Source organism: Falco rusticolus, chromosome 10 (assembly GCF_015220075.1).
Source record: "Falco rusticolus isolate bFalRus1 chromosome 10, bFalRus1.pri, whole genome shotgun sequence".
NCBI lineage: Eukaryota > Metazoa > Chordata > Aves > Falconiformes > Falconidae > Falco > Falco rusticolus.
Genome location: NC_051196.1, coordinates 8,154,664 through 8,174,319, shown reverse-complemented (window position 1 = coordinate 8,174,319; position 19,656 = coordinate 8,154,664). Strand labels below are relative to the sequence as shown.

Sequence of the window (19,656 nt, the reverse complement as noted above, 5' to 3'; positions counted from 1 at the left end):
AGGTTCCCAGGAATGTTGTTAGATGCCAACATTTAACTTTGTTTAAAAGGGGAAGGTAAAAAGAGGAGAGTAGCAGCTCTCTGGAGCAGTTACTGAGCATAGGAAGTGCGTAACGTCTTGCTATTCCATCCTTTTCTTGTTAATGAATATTTTAATCCTATTAAAAATTGACTTAGCCTAATTTCTGTTGAAAATGGGATGATTTCTTCAGCTGTCAGTGCCCTTAAAAATTACTAGGATTGCTCATACAATACACAATATAAAGAGGGTTGGCAAGGTCTCAGCCTCCGGGGGGGGGGATGTGGAATAATCCTGCAACAAATTTTGGGGGATTTTCACTGGTAGTGGTTGAGGCCTGGGGTGGTCTTCCCTGACTTCCCAGTCTGCTCCTCTGCACTATTGATAGTTTCAGCTAAATGGTATAGAATAGATTTATGTGAAGAGAGTTTAGTTCATAACTGGCAAAGCATTCTTAATGCTTGCTGTATGTAAGGGAATTCTATTATTAACAATTCTGCTGACAGCGTGAGAACAGGTAGTCTGTGGGTGCAGTGCAACGTACAGAAAATGGCTGCAGACTTCTGAAGTGCTGTATCCTTGTCCCTAATTGCAGTTATCCCCTCTGTTACCTTGTTTTTATAGCAGTGAATTGGAAGAAACCTACAAAATGCAATTATTTCCCCCTCCACCCACCCACCCCACCCCCACCCCCCAAAAAAAGAAGGGGGGAAAAAAAAAAAAAGAAGAGTTAACAGCTGTTAAGGGAAAAAATGAAGATTAGGGATCACAGCAGAGCTGAACCGATTTCTGCATTGTATTTTGGCATGGTTTTGATACGTACTTTGCAAGAAGAGGGTAGAGTTAATGAATCCTTCCCATTGTGAAACGGGAAAGTTTGTGAAGCGATTTGATCGCAGTTTGTCTCGGCTTCAACCTTTCTTTCAGCATTTCAAGCTAGTTTATTGGTAATACCCTGTGGTGGTGGGTTGCTTTTTTTAAAATCTGAACTGTAGCTTTGTGTGGAGCTATTTTTTGCCCTGCAATAGTAGGCAGAAAGCTTAGAGGACTGCGTCCTCTTACATTCCCGTGTCTGCCCCTGCAGTCTCCCAGTGCAACACCAGCATCAACGGGGAGCTGAAAATGGAGCAGATGTGTGACAGGCAAATGGTCCTCCCTGTACTCACGTTCCACTGGTTTTAACTGGGAAGGTCAGGGTGCCTGATCCTGGTAGGTAACAACTGTGGCAACCTCCGTAGCAACTAGGAAACACTGGCAGCAAATGGTTTCCTGCGTCAGGCAGGCAGAAAGGCGAGGGTTCTGCATCAGGACTAAATCCAAATTGACCAGATGTAGCGTTATCAATAGCTGGTAAGTTTGAAAGGCTGCTGTGTCAAGTTACCCGGAAAAAAATCTGCTGGGATGTTGCACAATTGCCTTTGTCATCGCCCTGTTTTATACAGAAACAGGGGACCTGGCTTGCAGCAGTAACAGCACTGTATGGGTTTAAAATGTGCTTTAAAGTAGAATTCATAGTTGCATTTCTTTGCAAAGTATTACTGATTCCATGTTGTTTTGGTTTATAATAGGGGAGTTTGTGTAGCTGTGAAACAAGGGTCTGTATTGTGTTGGTTTGCTGACTTAGACGTGTCCTGCAGCAGTTAAGTCACTCTTCTTGCCAGGTTTGGTGTGCTGGTTTTCTGAAATTGTGTATCTGCGAGTCCCTGTAACAAGGTCTCCCAGATCATATCTCTTGGGTAAGAGACATAACATTCAAACACAGGTGCTTGAATTGTATTTTGTGAAGTGAATTAGGCACTTAAAATGTATGTATTGTTGAATTTCCATGCAAGTTTTACCCATAGCATGCTGAACATTTCAAAGCAATATTTAAAAAAGAAAAAGAAATGGAAGTTTGTCTACTACATCTTGTCAGATCACCAGAGATAGCATTGCATCATCAGTCTTACCATGACAGCCTCTGAATAGGTAGTGCTTGTCAAATCTGAGCATCTCATTCTTTCTTATGGCAAGCCATAATCCTGCCATTATAGAATATGACAGGACAGCTGAAAGATTAAAATATTTCCTATTACTTCATCATTATAAGTAAGACTAGTAACAGGTAACTGTAACATCATGTTCAAAAACTGTCACGTTGACTCAGCCCGTCAGCTCCAGCTGTGGTTTCTGTCTCAGCTTGTAGAATGGGGAAGGTTTGGCAGGAACTGTGCAAGAGGGCTTGAAAGGAGAGAGCAGGTCTAAGAAAAGCGCTGGATATCACACAGGGCGACAAAAGTTGGAGGGAGGTGAAAGGTGTTGCTTTCCTGGGGATTCTCACAGCGTTTCTAGCTTTCTTGGGTGTTTCTGTCCCTCTGCCAGGTCAGGATTCGAGTGACTGAAGGTCATTGAAGTCAGTGATATGGGTTCATTTGACAAATGCCAGCCTGGATATTTTGAATTAATTCTTTTTAAGTAAAAATAAACAATTAAAGTTCCTTAGTTCTTGTGGTACACTGGAAAGCATTCACTTGTGTTGGAAAATGCCAGTAAATCATCTCTTTTCTGCCAACAGTGACTGAGTCCTGCAGGTAGCTGTGGTTGCAGGAATGGCTGGTTGGGAAGGGTTCCTGCCGAGGGGTCACCGATATTGCAGTGCCGTGCCAGCTCCAGACAAGTTCTCGTGCTCCAGCCTCGTACTGACTGCCAACCCCTGCTGCAGGAGCTCCTTTGTGGTGCATCCCGCCTGGATTGCTGAGCCCCTCAGCCCCCAGAGGTAAAATCAAGTTCTTGTTTGAATCTGTGACTTGTTCTTTTTGATGATATCTATGGGATAAAAGAGGCTGGTGTGTCAGATTAATAAATGAACAGCTTGAACATCATTTGAGCTTTCCCCTCCCCTGCACTGGCAGCTTTTTAGATGATACTAACTAAAGTGATTTGCTATCCTGGAGATTATGAAAAGCAAAGCTCCTGTCCAAGAAACATTCCTTTAATATTATTTGCATAAATAAAAGCATCTTGCGTTAGCAGTTGTCTTCTGTGAAATGTTTCTAATGCTTCGTGACAGGGGATTATTTTTCCTGTTTTGAACTCGAACCTGTCATCAACCAGAAGCTTCGTTGTTTACTTCTCTACTTTTCTGTTGTTCCCTGAATCCCCCAATGTAAACCATCAGCTACAGCGCTCTTCTGCACACCTGCGCTGTGCTCTGTGCTGGCGATGGATCCTATGGCTTGCCAGGTAAACAGCAAAGGGGCTGGTTTTTCTGCCCAGGTGAACAGTGCAGATAATGCTGGCCCAGGATTCCAGCATGCTGCTGGCTCACTCCCTCTAAACCCCAAACAAAAGAAATCTAGGTAAAAACAGGCATTGATTTTTAAATTTATTTTTAACACCACCACCGCCACCCCCAAGAGCAAGGAATTGTCCCAGCACAAGCAAATTTTCCGTTTCTTCCCACATGCTTTGGTCTGTGGGAGTGCTACAAAATGAGGTAGAGTGATCCATTTCTTAAATCTTACAAGATTTTTTTTTTCCCCCCCTGACCTACAGAAGCTGTTTCTCCCAGTGCTGACCCATTTTCTTTTCAAGGTGCCGGTGGACTAGCCACTGCCTTCCCTCCCTTGGCCCAGCGTGGAAGAGGCTGAGTGCATCATGGAGACCTGTGGGCTTAGACAGCAACACCCCTGTGCTGGCGAGAGGGGAACAAGATGGATTTTACTACCACGGTACAGTAAAAGAGGAGCTAGAGGTGAGTGACAGTTGCTGTGCAGCGGTCGTGGGTATGTGCAGGAGGGTGTCTGCCCCCCCCCAGCAGCCCACATGCACCACCTGAGCTTAGTTAGCCGTTCTCATTTTGGCTGGTGCATGAGTTAGAGAAGAGATTGCCCGGACAGCTCATGGTTATGTCGATTCATAAAGCTGCCGCGTGTGGCACAGCCCCAGGCACCAGCAACGGGATGATCAGATCCTTGCTCTGCCCAGCCTCCTTCACTGAGCCCCTTTCTAGGAGTGAGTACGTGTGTTCCGGGGATCCTCACCTCATGCGGAGGACGGATGCTCCCCACGCTCCCAGTCCCTGGTGGGAGCCGTGGTGCTGTGCACCCCACGAGAGCAGCCCCTCTGCTTCTGCTGGTGCTGGGTGCTGAGCTGGGCTCGGGCGGCGCGAATGCTGCTGTGGGCAGCGTGCCAGCTGCTGTTGTGTGTGGACACATCACCTTCAGCGGCACGGGAGAATGTTATGTACACACTGCCAGCTTGAGTCGGCTACGGACCGACAGCTCGGCGTCTTTTCAGAAATGTTAGTGAAAGCTTTAATTTAGTAGTTTGTTAGCACTTCAAACCTCACAGAAAGAAGGGCCTGTTCTTTCTCAAGCACAGGGAAGTACCTCGCTTCATTGTTGATGGAGAGCCTCTTGACAGGCCTTAATTTAAAAGAAAATAAAAATTCCCAACAGCCCCTCCGAGAAGCAGCGTGAATGTTGTCTGCAGGGAGGAAGGACTTGGGCACGACTGAACCGCAGGTCTGAGCGGCTGCGGTGTCCCTGGTTCCCTGGTGCATGCAGCGTGGTTTGGGAAAGCCAGTTGTGCTCCATCTATAGCTTTTTCTCTTGGGGGAAGAAAATCCAGGTCCTGATGGCAGTGAAATCTGTACGTATGCTTCACTCAGTCTGCTTTCTGGTGAGCCTCACGGATGTTTTTCTGGCTGTCTCAATGCCAGACTGACCCCACACACTGCTTGGTAACTGTTCAGGCTTGTTTCGACCCAGCCACGTAGCCCCAGGGTGGCCTCCTGGTGAAGGTTACGTGACCTGACACATCATGGACAGCTTTTCAGAGGAGCCGTTTTGTTTCTGGTAACAGAGTGAAAGAGGCATGTTCCTGGTAGAGTTTGCCAAACCGCTTGTGTCACGTGGAAGGCATCCAGTGTGTGTGCAAAAAACAGCTAAGGATGACATCCTGGAATATGTGAACGGGATGAAGCACTCCTTACTCCCTGGAGACAAAGTGCTGGCACCCTGGGAGCCAAACATGGCCAGGTACGGCCCAGGAACCGTCCTCACAGGCATTGAGACACGGGACCCCTTACGAGGTAAGAAAGATGCTGCTGCCCTCTTCTACGTTGCTTTTCTCTGGAATGTGGGTGAGACTGTTGGGATAAGCTATGGCCGCAGTGTTACTGCCAGAGAAACACCCCTGCCCAGGGTACAGCGTAGTGCTCCTTAAAGCTTGCAGGAGCTGGTGGGACATGCTGGTGGATATCTGTGTGTAACCTCCCCTGTCTGACCCTAAGGAACTTGTGTCCTATAAAAATGTCATTGTCCATGTCCATCCTGTTTCCCACCTGCTTGGACAAGGCTGTGTCTGCTGTGTGAAGGACAGTGGCCTTTTCCTGAGGGATACAAGTGAGACAGCTCTCAGGAAGCCCCATCCATGCTCGAATGCTCACAGTTGCACCGAATGGTACATCGGGGGGTGACTGTATCACCCAGACAGGTGTAGGAGATTTCAACAGCTCATTCATTTTTCCCATGTCTGACGGCGAGGCTCCGCTGACTTGCCAAAATACTATTTTCAGATCATTGCTGCTAACTTTGGCAGTAACACTGTAAGTTGCTCAGTCAATCTTTTTTTGTTCATCTGATGACAGACTGGGAGGAAAGGTGCTGCCGGGCCCGTTGTCCTGCTGCCGCTGCCCTAGCTGCCCGCTCCTCCCTCCCTGCCGTTATATTGGGGGGTTACGGAGAGGGGTGAGGGCTGAGCCTGCCACTTCACAGGCACAGAAAGTGCATAAAGCTGCGAAGCCTGGTCCGTGTGCGCGCTGCCCGGCAGGCCAGCCGCTTACGGCTGTGTGTACCTTTTCCCTCGACAGCCTCCGAAGATGAAGAAATTATGGTCCAGTTCTGGAATGAGAAGAAAGTGAAACTCCCGCGAGGTGTGGCTCTGTGGATCCCTCCTGGCCTGTGGGAGAGGATTGTAGAGATGATCCATATGCCCCTCACCAGCAGGATGAAGCCCAGAGAAAGCCCAGACACTAACAGCTGTGTTTACTCCTGCAGTCCTAAACCAGCCCTGATTCCAGTTAGTGCTATACACAGCCCTGCTGGGCACTGCTTGCTCTGCTCACCCTGCTGGCCACGCTTCCACTGTCGCTGTGATGGTGGATGCTGTTCATCAGCATACGTCAGGTGTATCTGCTGCTGCCATCCCCGCATTGATGCCTGGTGGCCTCTTCCATCCAGGTCTCTGGTCTTTCAGAGCAAAGCTGAAGAGGCAGGGTCCAGCAGTGGTTCCTCTCCATGCCTTCTAGAACTGAAAGGCCCAAAGCAAGAAGCAGCAGCAGCTGTGACAGCATCTTCCTCCTCTTCTGATCCGGTGGAGGCCCCGGAGCCATTCCCCACCAAGAGTACCGTGGTGGATAATGCTGTTGACACTGGCTCCAGCTGTCTTGAGAAGCCTAAGCTAAAGGATTCTGCAAGACCTGAGTGGAAATGCTGGAAAAGAAGCCAACACAAGTCCCGTCCCAGTAATTCAGGTACCTTTTAACACCCCCACAGGGAAGCAGCAGCCAGAGGGGAAAAAACCAAATGTGTTCTGGGCCCCCCTTCATCTGGGCAGTCACTTCACCTGTAGTTTATTGGCATAAATACTATAAATTTGCCTATCAGCCTCTGATACAATACTTCCCTCCCCCTGATGTTTCTGCTGCCTCATCTTGCACGCTAGCTCTTTTGGCAGCTCATCCAATGGAAAACTGCCAGAACAATGAATTTCATTTGGAAGCATAGATACCCCTCTCTGAGTTTGTTCCCCATCATCTTTCCATGGTTTTTATGATGCTAACATCTTAATTAACATTCATAGCTAGTTCATGCAGAATATAACCTGAAAGGCTCAAAGTGTATTTTCCTTTCTTCTGAAATGAATGTTTCTCCATTTCAGTTCTGGTTTCACTCTTCGATACTATTTTACCCATCCCCAGGACTGGGCAGACTCAGCAGCACACATACAAAGGGCAAGCTGGAATCCAAAGCCATCTCTGCTGGGGATGTGTCCCGTGTTGCCTCGACTAATCAGAATGAAATGTTTGAAACCATCCAGCAGTCTCCCAGAGGGCAACTCACAATGAAAGAAATCTTAAGAGACCGAGATTTCAAGCTGTCATTGGGGGTAAGGTAATCTGTATTAATACTGTATTTACGTAAGCTTACAGTTTTGTTTGAATGGAAGAAATATTCTTGTTAATGGTCTGGAAGTTGGCTAAAAAAATACACGGTTTCTAACTTAAGTTCTTGCTAAGGCCGTCCACCAGTTTTGTGATGGGCAGGAAAATTCTCCGTTAATTAAAACAAAACAAAAATCCCCCAAACCCTAAGGAACTGCTGAAGCTACGTGGTAAAATGGAAAAGGTTATGCCAGTAACCGTGTGAGCATTCAATAATGCAGGTTTCAATTCAAAAACCTGCTGAATGCCCATTGACATCAACCCATTGAAGCCCTATGGAAGTAGGGACCTACATGGGTGGCCCTGGAAATGGACAGATGTGACTGTCAGCTGCATTAACAGACAATAAAAGATTCGGTCTGGAAAGGTGCTGGGCTCTGCCAGTCTGACAGTCATGACCTAAACGACAGAAGCAGATTTGTTAGTAAACGGTCGTTACTGAATATCTTCTCTTAGTCCTTCACAAGACGCAAGCAGTTTCAGCAGCAGATCCCTACCCTGAAGCCTGTGTCACAGCCGGGAACAAGGACAACACCCTGAATGTCAGGCCTGGTTTCTGTTGGCCATGGTCCCCTCCTGCTTTACAAAAACTTGGCCGGGGGTGTGTGCGGGAATCGGAACATGAATGCCAACAAAGCAAGCACAGGAAAGTGGAAGAAAAAAGCTTGCAGGAGGAAGGGGAAGGAGAATGGCAGAATGAACATAAACACTGCTCTACACTAGAGCATCAGGGGGACAATTAATAAATTGTATATCAGAAATCAAACATTAGCTCCTCTGTACCTTTCTGCTCTTGCTGCTGTGAGCTGACTGCAGAGTAAGACTTTGAACATGCTAAACTTGTGTGGTTTTCTTTAAGCAAAGATTAATCTGTTCATTATGTGTCTGAGCAAACAGAGAATATACTGGAATATACCTTGCATTCTCACTATATCCATTAATTTTAAGCAAATGCCTACCAGCTTATTAACTGTATCGTTCCTATCATAATCACAATCACACATCTTTAATAGTTTTCCTAGGAATTTTTAGGCCAGCATGGAGCCCCAGGCAGATATGCTCTATGTTAGCAAGTGTCACAGCTGTGCACTGAAGTGACATGCTTTGCCTTTTGGTAAAACTGAAAAGCAACCACAGTGGTTTCATTGCAGCCCCAATCTGGGCAGCATGAATCACAGCAGTGGACGCAATGTGGTAATACCGAGTATAATGACATACTTTTATTCTGTAAAATAGCCCTTGTTTTTTTGTAAATGCAGAAGATACGTTGCTACTCCTTGAGACAGCTGAAGCAGTTTTATCACACAATACAGACTGCATCATAAGTAACTTGCAACAAACAAGTGAAGTTAGAGAGCAGGCTTCCCAGAGGCGCTTTCTGTGGGGCTCACGTCCTCCCACTGTCATCAGCAAAAATCCTCCGAACTTCTAAAGGAGCAAAGTGTTTGATCAAAGCCTAACAGCTTCTGAAAACCCTTTGGTCTTGTACGCTTCCGTGTTTCAGCAGTAAACTTTGTACTAGCACAGAAATGATACCATTATTAAAGCTATGTGAGGTAGAGGTACCTATCTTACCGACAGGAAAGCAGCAGTTACAAAGACACTGATGCTTTTTTAAGACTAGACTTCCAAGGGATTTGTTTTCTGTCCTCAAGGAAAGTTTTGCAGCATCAGAAAAACAAAGATACAGAACAGCAAGAAAGAAAACAGAGACAGATGATAAACGTAAAGTGACTTGCATAGCAGATGACAAACTTGATGATACAGACCATGTCAGAAGAGGACAGACAGAAAAAAAGAGTGAAGAGCTCACTTGTAACAAAGCAAAAGAGACATGATCAACCAGAATTCAAGAACTGTACAACTGATGAAGTTCAGGAGCTGAAACTTAAGGTAAACTGCTTATACTATTCCAGTGTTAGATTTATTAAGCAAACCAAGTTCCGATTTAGATACTATCTCTGTAGAATATCTTTATGGATAACTATATGATTTTAATAACTGAGAAACTCTTTATTTCCACCCACACTGAATTTCAGCATCCCCATTCTTTACTCCGAGTTGTTATATTAAATTCCTAATTATTTGGACTTGACTTTACAATTCTGGAACAATCAGGTAAACTAGTATGAGCACTAAAAGCCTGAACGGAAGCACAGCAAGGGTCCAATAAACCTCCAGTTTATCTACAGTTCTCTCCCGTCAGCCAGAGAAATTCAGCGTAGCGATTTCTTTTTGTAGAAAGCCAGAAGGTATGTAGACACAATATAAGCTGACAGCTGAAAATATTTTTTTTCAGGATTAAAGCAGAAGATAAAGTAGCCAGAGGGTAAAGGACCTGCTACTGTAGATATAAACAACAAAACGCTTAGAGATCCAGCATTCAAGTCACTGAATTATATAGTCCCATGAAAAATAACCAAAACCTTAATGCCATCAGCTACAAAAAAAATTAGATATATATATATAGGTCACATCACTAATTCTAACTGTAGAATCTGATCCTGTGAGAGTTAAGCATCCAGCCAGTCTCGTTAGTGGGACTACTCATGTTTAAAGCTTAAGAATTTGGCTGTAAGCTGCCACATGCAGTTGCTCTGAAAAGCAGTACTTTTTCCCTGCAGGAAACAGGAGACAATTCAGGGTACCCTACTGCCTACTGGAAACGGCAGCTAACTGGTGGTTTAGCCTAGGTAAGAGCCTGCAAAGAGACAGGACCTGAAGTGTCAATAGCTTCTGTGCCTGTACTGAACATCTGGCACAGACTCAAGCACCTTTGCAGTTGTGGTCCTAGACAGCCAAATTTCATTTGGATTTTATTTATCAGAATAATAAAAGGCATTGATAGGAAAGATGCATTGAATCAGCTGCTCTACAATCAGTGTCAGCTCACAGAAGCTAACGTTACATCCGTATTCATACCGCATGGATCATGCTCTCCTCTGGTCAAGAAATGTGACATGGACATTTTGTCTGAGGATAATATAAAAAAGCTGTCATCACAAAGACTGAATTATGTATTTTATTCCACTGATTGTACCTTTAGTTGTTTAAAGCATAAGAACCTGGAATTACACAGTCACATAACTGGATTTAAGGCACACAATGTACAAATATTTATAAAAATCAGTGTACAAAGTGGGCTGCATACAGTTGCATTAAGTAGAAAACAAATATACAGGCCATAAAAATGGAGTCCCAAAGAGGAGGATACGATTAAAGTGCTACCAATAAAAAGATATACATAGTTCATTACATGCATTAAAACAGCCTTGTGTTTTATTCCTGTGATTGAAACAGCAAACATCATAGAACAAAAGTTAAATCAATGCTTTGTCCTGCATTGACATCCACCACGTGGGTTTGCTGCGCCATGTCCTCTGAGGTCGCTGTGACAGAATAGGTGCCAGGAGAAACTTCAATGTAGATGTCTTCAGAAGCTTGTCTGCTCTTTGGTGGTGGTAATGAGGGGAAATAAATTTTATTACTGTTTAGTTACATTAAATTTCCCACAAAAAAAAATGAATTTGGGTAGGAAAATTACATTTCAGGCTGCTATATAAACATACTAAGATTTTTCAAAATATACAAGCAGCATAGACAAAACTGTAAAATGTTTCTGTCAATACAAAAATTAGCAAGTGCCATAAAGTATTTTGTCTAGCATGTCAATCAATGTAATTAATCAGCATGCTGTAATCTTTGCCTCACGAAACTGAAATTTACCAACCTAAATGGTTTTGAAGGTACACCTGGAAAGCAACCGTAGGACAAGGCTGCTCCCACCAATTTGTACTGCGGTACAGATTCCACGTTTCTCATCTTTTGTGGCTTAGAAGTTCCTGAAATTGATTTGGTGAGGTGTTAAGCTTTGAAAAACAAAGTTTTCTTCTGCTTGAGGAACAGGAGTCTTCAGACAGACTGTATGAGGGCCAAGCATAACTGGCTAAGCAACTGCTGTGTGCCTTGCTGCATGCCTTTCCTCAGCACAGGGAGTGTGGCAGGAGCGCAAACGAGGCGAGACTGGAGAACTGGTGGATTACTCTTGCTGGTGCAATTCATAAGAGCCTGAAGATTAATCACAGTGCCTGACATTCTCTACCAGTTCAAAATGTAGAGTAGACTCTTCACTGGTTATGTGTCAGAATGCCACAATCTGGTTTATAGTTAACTGTGCAAGTCTCTGTATGCCCGTTCTGCTGCCCAGCTTATACATACATTAGGATTGTGAATGCACCACTGGGTAATCTTCTGTGCCATCACAAGGTCTCCACACCTGATCACAGATTTTAACTGGCTTGATGCAAAATGATAAAGAAATGCTATACCTCAATTTAAAAACAAAGTATTCTATAAACTTACATGTCGCTGGCAAGTTCGAGCTTGACTGGGTGCTACAGAGGCTTCAGGACCCTGGAAAGAAAAAGATCGTTTTCTAATGATACAACACAAAAGGCACACTCAGCCCCTGAGAGGGGATGCTTTACATCCATGAAACCTTCCCCTCCACGAAAGGACTGAAATGGCACTGGTAGTGCCACCAGAAGTCACTCTGCCTCCCTGCACCTCTCCCCCCTGAACAGAAGGCTCAAATCAGTCCACGTGTTCATGTGCCCATGATGTCAAACCACGTACATAAGTGTAAGCAAGTGTCACAAACACTAGATGGATAACAATTGTCCCATGGCAAGGGATGGAATAACCTATAATCAAAACCACCTACTCACCTCTTCTTCGGAGGACTCCAGCTCTCTCTCCCCTGCTTGCCTGCCATGGTATCTGCAGATGTGTTTGATTTCATGCTCTTTGCATCTACAGGCTGCCATGAAGCTATAGTATTTCTGGACAACAACAGAAAGAGCATTTTATGTGAAGAAGCATCAAAGCCATGCTTACAACTACCGCAGATTTACAATTAAAAGTGGTACTGTGCAGCTACTGACCTTCTGTATTAACTGGCTGTTTTGTTCTCATTTGAGGATGAAAACAACGCGTGAATGTCCACATGACACCTGCCTTCAGGTACAAAACTGTCAGCCCTGATTTTAGATGCCTGTCTCCTGACACAATACATAGGGACTCTCTGACACCTCAGAAGTGAATTCATGAAATATCAGAAGGAATACTCTGGAAAAATCCACCTGATCAGGGTCTTCAAGAAAAGCTCTGGTGGAAGAAGGCATAATTTACAGGTCCTTACTAGGACATATATGCAAGCTAGGTGCTTTTCAACCAGTGAAGACTGGTTTTGCAGGGCACGTGCTGGAGCAGTGCTCTAAAAGCAGAACACGTTAATACTGAAAAATGAGCTGCTAAAGAAGCTAAAGTGTCTTCAAGGCTGGTACTGCTAGCACAGTGGTTTTGAGGATTGTATTTAAGTCCACAGCAGCCCTTTCCTGGATCCACAGTAAAGGTACTTGGATCTTCCCCACTGCAAATGAAAATACTTGAGTGCAGCTCTGCTGCCATCTGTTGTCACCAGAGAACTCCTCCCAGGGTTATCGTTTCCATCACAGGGACCAAAAAGTTCCAAAATACGTTTTATTTCACTTCTAGTTTTCTCATCTCTTCACTGTCAAGACTAAACTTAAAAAAAACTAAGACCAATAGCAATTCTTATTTCCAAATCTACTACTGTGCTTTATTCCTTGAGGTTATGCACACATCAACAGTTTGGTTGGTTGGTTGGTTTACTGTGGAGCTATGTCCCAAGATACATCAAATACTCTCACCTACTGCATAACAGAGCGTCTCTGTATCACAGCAGGTGAGCTAGATTCCTTTACGTGATGTCTCAAGGAAATTAAAACTTTTGATAAGAAATGTGCATGAACTTTGGTCCCTTAGTACTCTAAGCAACTCATATCACCATTTTAATTGTTTGCATTCAAGTGCCTCAATGTTTATTTGGATTTTTATGTGCATTTAGTAAACTTTATCCAAGAACTTGTGGGTCTGAGCATTTAGTAAACTTTATCCAAGAACTTGTGGGTCTGAGAATTTCCCCCTCCCCCCCTCTTTTTATGAGTCGTCTTCTCTACAGAAGATGACTGAAACAATACTGTTGGGGCTGATGCATAAACATGGAAGTCATCCACTGCTTGTTCCAACTCTTAACACTCCTAACAGGGCACAGGATGAATCTCAATAAACTATTACATTTTTGTTTTACGTAAGGTGAAACTGTATTCTGCTTGAGTCTTTTTAGGATTAACTGATCACTGTGTATGTAGTGCTTTGAAATGATAAAGGGATTTCTTAGGAGCTAATCATCTGGTTTGTGTTGAACAACTATTTAATCTAACTGAAGACTTAGCCTCTGTTATTAACTCTGCAGACAATGAGCTCTGTGCTGCATTACGGTCACAGATCCCTAAGGGCATAGATTATGTACACTGTGATGGAGTTTTCAGAGACTTTAATGCAGTAGTCTGGCTGCAGGGCTGCATTCACAAGGACGAGCTGGCAGAGAAGGGCTCATGGTCCATCTACCCAGAAGAGTGATGACACTTAGCAGCCAGAGCCAACGCAAAAACAGTGGGGCTGTGCATCTGTATACCATACCTCTTGGTTTGTACTTACCACAAATAAAGATACAGCGCTGCTCAGACCTGAGCCCACACTCCTTATCCAGTAGCAACATCCCCAATCTAGCTTGCTTAAATGATGCTGAGGAGGTCAGCTAAACTCAAGAGTGAACATGTGGCACAAAGCAGTCTCTTTGCTCGAGATTCAAACTCCCCCATACTTCTACCGCCCAGAACACACCGAGTCTATCAGCCAGCACACGTGCTTGGTGTCGGCATGATGGAAACAAAGGGTCACGCTGTCCTAAAGCCGCTCGCTCCATGGCAGAGGTGGAAACAGTTGTTAGCTTGCAGCACTGGAAACAACTCTGTCCACAGTGACTGGTGACAAGCCTGCAGTGGCTGGCACAACATAATTTGTGATGTCATGACATTTCTGTATCTCTAACCATACTGCCTTTCCACCAAGAGGTGGAGAAAGCCTCTGCTCAAGTCTGTACCAGTCTATTGATGTTATCTATGGAAAATACTGACAGAGGCGTGTACTGGCTGAGGTGGTACCAGGATAATGCTGGTGAATCCCACCAGGCAACCTACCACACGACGGCAAATGCCCCAGATCTCTTAACCGAGGCCGGCACAGCAGGCTCACTGGCTCAGCTCTCGCCAAGCAAGGCGCAAACCCGCAGCCTGACTGCGGTTTGGCAGGGGCAGTGCCCGCATCCCCGCTGCGGGGCACAGCCTCACCTCGCACTCCCTCGTGGCTTGATTCATCAGGTTCACGATGGAAGCGAACGCCGCGCTGAGCCGCTCCGAATCTTCCTCCTGCAACGCAAGGCACCGTCCGTAACGCACCGCCCTGCTCGGGGCAGCGCGCCCCGGGCGGCCGGCACCAGGGGCTGCCCCCGAGCCCGCCGCGCTGCGGGGCTCAGCGCCCCCGCGCCGGCCGCCGGGACCCGGGCGGCTGCGGGACGGCGCGCGGCCCCGGCAGGGGGCGGGCATCGCGGGTGACCCCGCTCGCACCGTCCCGAGCGCCGGGCACGGCCCAGGCCGGCCCGCAGGCGCACTAGGCCGCTGCGGGACACGGGCCGTCCGCAGCCGCCCGGGCCCGCTCGGTGCGGCAGCCGCCGCTTCACTGCCGCGTCCCGGTCGCCGCCCGCGGCACGGACCGGGGCCGGGCCCGGGAGCCGTCCCGCCGGCACCGACCGGGCCCGAGGCCGGGATCCATCCCGCCGGCACCGCCGCACTGACCGGGCCCGAGGCCGGGATCCATCCCGCCGGCCCCTCCGCACTGACCGGGCCCGAGGGCCGGGAGCCGTCCCGCCGGCCGCCGCCGCCTCCGCCGCGCCCGCTCCAGCACGTCGCGCGCCAGCCGGCCGTCCGCCCCGCGCGCGCCCCCTCCATCGCGCCGCCGCCGCGCGCCGCCCCGATGCGCACGCGCCGCCGCCCCGGTCCCGCCCACACCCCGGCCCCGCTGCCGTTAGGGGGCGCCACCGCTCCGCCGGTGCCGCACCGCCCCGGTGCGCCCCGCTTCGCCCCGCCCCTCGGGGCGTGAGTACCGCCCCCGTCCCGCCCCACAGCAGAGCCCGGTGCCGCGCTGAGGCGGGGGCTGCGCGCCCCTCACGCTGCTAGCCCCTGGGGCGGGCCCGGCCCTGAGGTAAAGCCGCCGCCCCGGGCGGGGGAGGGTCCGCACAGGCTCTCGCCGAGCTTTCCGGGGCGGCGCTGCTCTAGGTGGCGGGTCCGTGAGGCGCCCGGGCACTGTTCCACGGCCCTCTCCGCCGGGTCATGGTGGGGAAGAGCCCGCGGCAGTAGGAGAGTGCCGAGCCCCCGCTGGGCGGGCCGGTGCCGGCGGGCCCAGGGGCCTTAGTCCCGTGGTCTCTGTGGCGGAGCGCGATATTCCCTAGGTTTGTTTTCGTTTTTTTTAAAACTGTGAGGTAAAAAATAATGACGAAAGCACGTAGTGATGGCTGGCTGGGCGGTGAGGGGGCGGAGTGCCCGGTGAGCAGCCAGGTCAGACTGCCTGCTAGCTATCGCTGCAGCTGCCCTCCAAAAGCAAGCCCTCTCGCTTTGGTTAGTAAAAAGAAAGCGGGAAGCGTTTCGGCTTGCTACAAGTGTGATTTGCCAAGCGAGCAACATTGCTCCCTGGGAGCTGCTGCTGTCCCAGGAAGATTTGCAACAGGGCAGTGTCGGCCTATGAGGCCTCTGTGTGTATGAAGTGGCCACCGCCGCCCCGAGGTGCCCACCGGGCTCGGGAAGCCACTGTGGCAACCCGTGAATTGGAGCCCCTCTGTGGCTTTGCTAACCTTGCTCGCACTGAGGTGATGGTAGGAAGGATGAAATAAGCACAGAAATTTTCTTTAAGTGCAGTGTGGCCAAGAGTAACAAGTAGGCCTTGGTTTTTTCCAAGTCCTTCGTTCTTGTTTGCCTGTAATCTGTTGGGCAAACAAGGAAAGTAATCGTCTCCTGGTTTACATTATCATCTTCCAGTTACTTAACCAGAGCAGCAGCCAGCTCCTGTAATAAACAAGCCCTCCACAGGCTGCTTGTTCATTAAAACACATTGAAGGCCCCAGTTCAATGTTCAAATGCAACTTAACTTTAAGTTATGTCTCTTGTACTCAAAGGAAAATTAGGCGGTTGCTGGGGTGCTTGAGGTCTGGGGGACTGAATGGGACGTAAATGGGGGAGAAAAATAATATGATAAAAGCAATGTTAGCATGTTGGAGATGTTTGTTTGATGTGCTGGAGAAGCAGCCAGAACAGACTGCTTCCTGCTTAATTGGGAGTTGAGCATCTTTGAGCATCTTTCCTTGTTATTGTTGGTCTCCTGGAGAGATGGATGGGTCTGCTGTCTGGCTGTGCTTGTGAAATACACTTGAAAAGGCCCTCCTATGTCGTTTTCATAATGAGGAAAGAAAATTGTGTTCATTTTGTATTTCTGCTGGGTTCTTGTAGCAGTAGCTTGTTGCTCAGGAGGTAAATTATTCCTTGTGTGTTGAAATTTAAACACCCACCATTTTTTGATGTTCGGTGACACAGTACTCCTTCTGCAGCTGAGTAAATACATCTGTCCCAAGAAGGCTGACAGCTGAAATAGCTTTTGCTTTGAAACACACGTTCACATCAGAATCCAGATGAGAGTTACCCTTATTTCCTGATTTCCTCTTTTGAAATATAATGGAGATTTGTGAAACGCTGGACGTTTACGCCAGATTTCCTTGTTGTGTGGGATAACAGATCAGAATATCTCAAGATAATATATATTTTTTTGTTGATGAGGTGGTGACAGCCGAGAATAGTTTATCCTGAGTATTCAGCTCTGGGTTCAGAGAAGTATCCTGGTGCAGGAAAGCCTGTGAACATTTGCCTGACGCTGAGCACCATTCTAGTTCCATTTCAGTCAATGGAAAGAAAGTAAGCATGTGATTAATGTTCAAGAGATGTGTGGAATTTGTATTTCCAGTTGCAGAATACATGTGTTTATTCTCTATTTTCCTTCTGTTCTTGTTATTTGGTTACTATATAGCGAAGTGGCTTGTTTTATAAATGCTTACATGCCACTTCAGGGTTTAGGTGCGGACTTAGTCTTTTGCAATACTCATGGCTCTGCTAACAGGTAGCATGCTGCCTCTTTTGATGTTTTTTATGTCAAATGTCTTGTGCGGGTTTCTCATCTGTTGAGCTGGCAGAAGCGCATGGACAGGTGTGCCAGAGAGCTGACCCAATCCATGCTGTTGGTGGCCTGCGTGGGGTCTGTGCAGCGCAGAGGCCACCTTCACTCCCGGCGTGGGCAGGGACCCTGGCTGGGGCGTGCTCCGGCGGGGCACCTCGCCCCCTGCTCCCCAAGGAGCAGAGTCTTACCAACTGCTGCCTGTAGCTGGTCCCTGCAGGCTGGCTTCGAACCGAGATCCCCGGAGCGGAGCGCAGACCGTGCCGCAGCCCCCGGTACCCGAGCTCCCCGGGCAGGCCCCGCGCCCCGCCGCCCCGGGGCTCGCCCGTCCCCGGGCCCTGATTGAAACCATCTGCCCGGCGCAGGAAGCACGCCGCTCGCTCGCCGCCTTCCTTCCTTTCTTCCTTCCCAGCAAGCGACTCCGCGCCGAGGAGCCCAGCACTCGTAGTTTTTTAAATAAAAAAGAAGCGGTATCGCCCCTCTGGGGCAGAGGGAGGAGGAGGGTTGTCGGACGCGGGGAGCTTAGTTCTCCCCTCCTCCTCCTCTGCCCATCGCATCTCCCCGCGGACCGGCCGGTCCTGCCCGGACCTGGCGGGCTGCCCCGCTCCCTCCCGCCCGGCCAGCACCCGGGTTTGGGGCTGTGGCGGGGAGGAGGGGGGGGCGGCGCCCACCCCTCCGCGGGGCCGGGGCCGGGGCCGAGCGCTGCCGGCGGGAGCGGGGGCTCGGCCACCCGGTGCAGCCCGGCCGCGGCGGGGCTGCAGCCCGGGCCGGTCTGCGCTGGGGGAGCAGGTTTCTTTGTTGGCTGCCGGGTGACTGGTTCCCATTAATCTCCCGCACTGGCCGTGGCCGTCTCCACTTCCTGCCTTTGCATACTTCTGTCTCCCTCGATCTCAGTCCCTTCCCTCCCCCTTCCCTCCCCCCTTTCTTTCTCTCCCTCTTCCCAGCTTCTCCAAAAAAGCTACAGCCGCCCGGGCTGCGGGACGGGGGCTGCAGGCGTCCGGCGGCGGGAGCGCATCCCTGCGCGCCTCGGTAAGGGCCGGGGAGCCACGCTGCCGGGTTGGTGGTCGCCTCTGGGGACCTGGGCAGGGGAGCGGGGCTGGGGGGAGAAACGATTGACGGTGCTCCGGCTCGCCCGAGAGCCGCCCGCCACCCGGGAGCGGGCCGGGCTGGGGATGCGCGGCGGCGGCAGCACAGCGGAACCCCCGCGGTAGCGGAGCCGCCGGTGCGGGCCGGCCCCACGATCCTTAACGGGGGTCCTTGCGGCCGGGCGGAGCGGGGGCGCGGTGCGCCCCGTGCCACCGCCGTGCCTCTCGGGACGTTTCTTCTGGCGTGTGTGGCGAGGGCAGAGGCGGCCCGGAGGGACAGAGCCCACGAGACCGCCTCGGCGGGACCGGGTGAACCGTAGCCGGGCTGGGGAGCCAGCCCGCCCAGCGTGGGGCTCGGATCCGGAGAGAGGGGGAGCCGGGGCACTTTCCCTTCCAGTGCCCACTCGCATCGCTTATCCAGCCGGCTGTAGTGTTTGCATGCGTGTTGAAAAGAGCGGAGAAGCCACCTGGACTCTGGCGGAAGACTTTAGGATCCCAAGACAGATTTAGCTGAAGAGCTAAGGGAGCTGCTTCGGCAGTTCACTTGGTGGGAAAAATCAGATGTACTGCTTTTGGCTTGGGACCAAGCGTTTGCTTTACTAAGGAGCAGTGGGTCACTGCAATCAAAGAGTAGCAGCTACATATGAGAAAGCTTTCTTATGTTTACTTCAGTTTTATCACTCAAATGTACTTTGAATTTTAGTAGTCAAGCTAAATGAAGCCGGATGCATAGTATTATTGCAAGGAGTATGTCAGTAGTAGTGTTTCCTACACCCATGTTTTACTGTTGCATCAACTTTGGGAAATAGGTTTTCTTTAATATTTATTCCGAGTAGTAAGTCTTTAGCTTCAGCCAGATACTGAATAATGCAGTTAAAACCACCTGGAGTGATCAAAACTTGTGGAAGACAAAGGATGAAACTGTTAGTTGTATTTTGATTTGAGATGATGCAGATTAGGATGAATTAAAGTGAGGTTGATTTGCCTTTAAGACTTAATAAAGTTTTGTTTATACATGATTAATATACAGTCAGTAGATGAAAATATTCCGCATAGTGGAAGGGTAAGTTAACAGAGCAAAGGTAGGAGTATCTTGCATATAAGGTGAGATTTGAGAAAATCATGTATGTTTTAGGAACGTTAAATTTA

The 19,656-nt window shown here is 48.7% G+C and overlaps 3 protein-coding genes across 6 annotated transcripts in view; 2 read left to right on the top strand and 1 right to left on the bottom strand.

The window, feature by feature from the left end:
* The first annotated feature begins 3,850 nt into the window (after positions 1-3,850).
* C10H11orf16 (chromosome 10 C11orf16 homolog) lies at positions 3,851-10,111 on the top strand. The gene is made up of 4 exons (XM_037402782.1): positions 3,851-5,092; positions 5,873-6,535; positions 6,983-7,170; positions 8,881-10,111. The coding sequence occupies exons 1-4, from the start codon at positions 4,876-4,878 to the stop codon at positions 9,061-9,063; spliced, it is 1,251 nt and encodes a 416-aa protein (XP_037258679.1). The 5' UTR covers positions 3,851-4,875; the 3' UTR covers positions 9,064-10,111.
* Positions 10,112-10,477: 366 nt separating this feature from the next.
* Positions 10,478-15,156, bottom strand: AKIP1 (A-kinase interacting protein 1). Its single transcript, XM_037402783.1, is given in 6 exon segments — positions 10,478-10,675; positions 11,588-11,638; positions 11,953-12,066; positions 14,500-14,577; positions 15,062-15,123; positions 15,126-15,156. Coding segments are annotated over 6 exon segments (480 nt in total). The 3' UTR covers positions 10,478-10,531.
* Positions 15,157-18,125: 2,969 nt separating this feature from the next.
* DENND2B (DENN domain containing 2B) overlaps positions 18,126-19,656 on the top strand; it is a 176,669-nt gene continuing 175,138 nt past the window's right edge. For 2 of the 4 annotated variants that reach the window (XM_037402018.1, XM_037402019.1), the window contains exon 1: positions 18,135-18,451. The gene's annotated coding sequence lies outside the window, so the exon portion shown is untranslated. Of the gene's footprint in view, positions 18,452-19,656 lie in introns of all 4 variants that reach the window. The other 2 variants (XM_037402021.1, XM_037402023.1) reach the window with 2 other exon arrangements.

Excerpts from the sequence above, each read along its gene's own strand:
- C10H11orf16 (XM_037402782.1), top strand. The coding sequence starts at position 4,876 with ATGTTCCTGGTAGAGTTTGCCAAACCGCTTGTGTCACGTGGAAGGCAT. Across the intron at positions 5,093-5,872 it reads GACACGGGACCCCTTACGAG|CCTCCGAAGATGAAGAAATT; the intron begins GTAAGAAAGATG and ends TTCCCTCGACAG. Across the intron at positions 7,171-8,880 it reads ATTTCAAGCTGTCATTGGGG|GAAAGTTTTGCAGCATCAGA; the intron begins GTAAGGTAATCT and ends TCTGTCCTCAAG.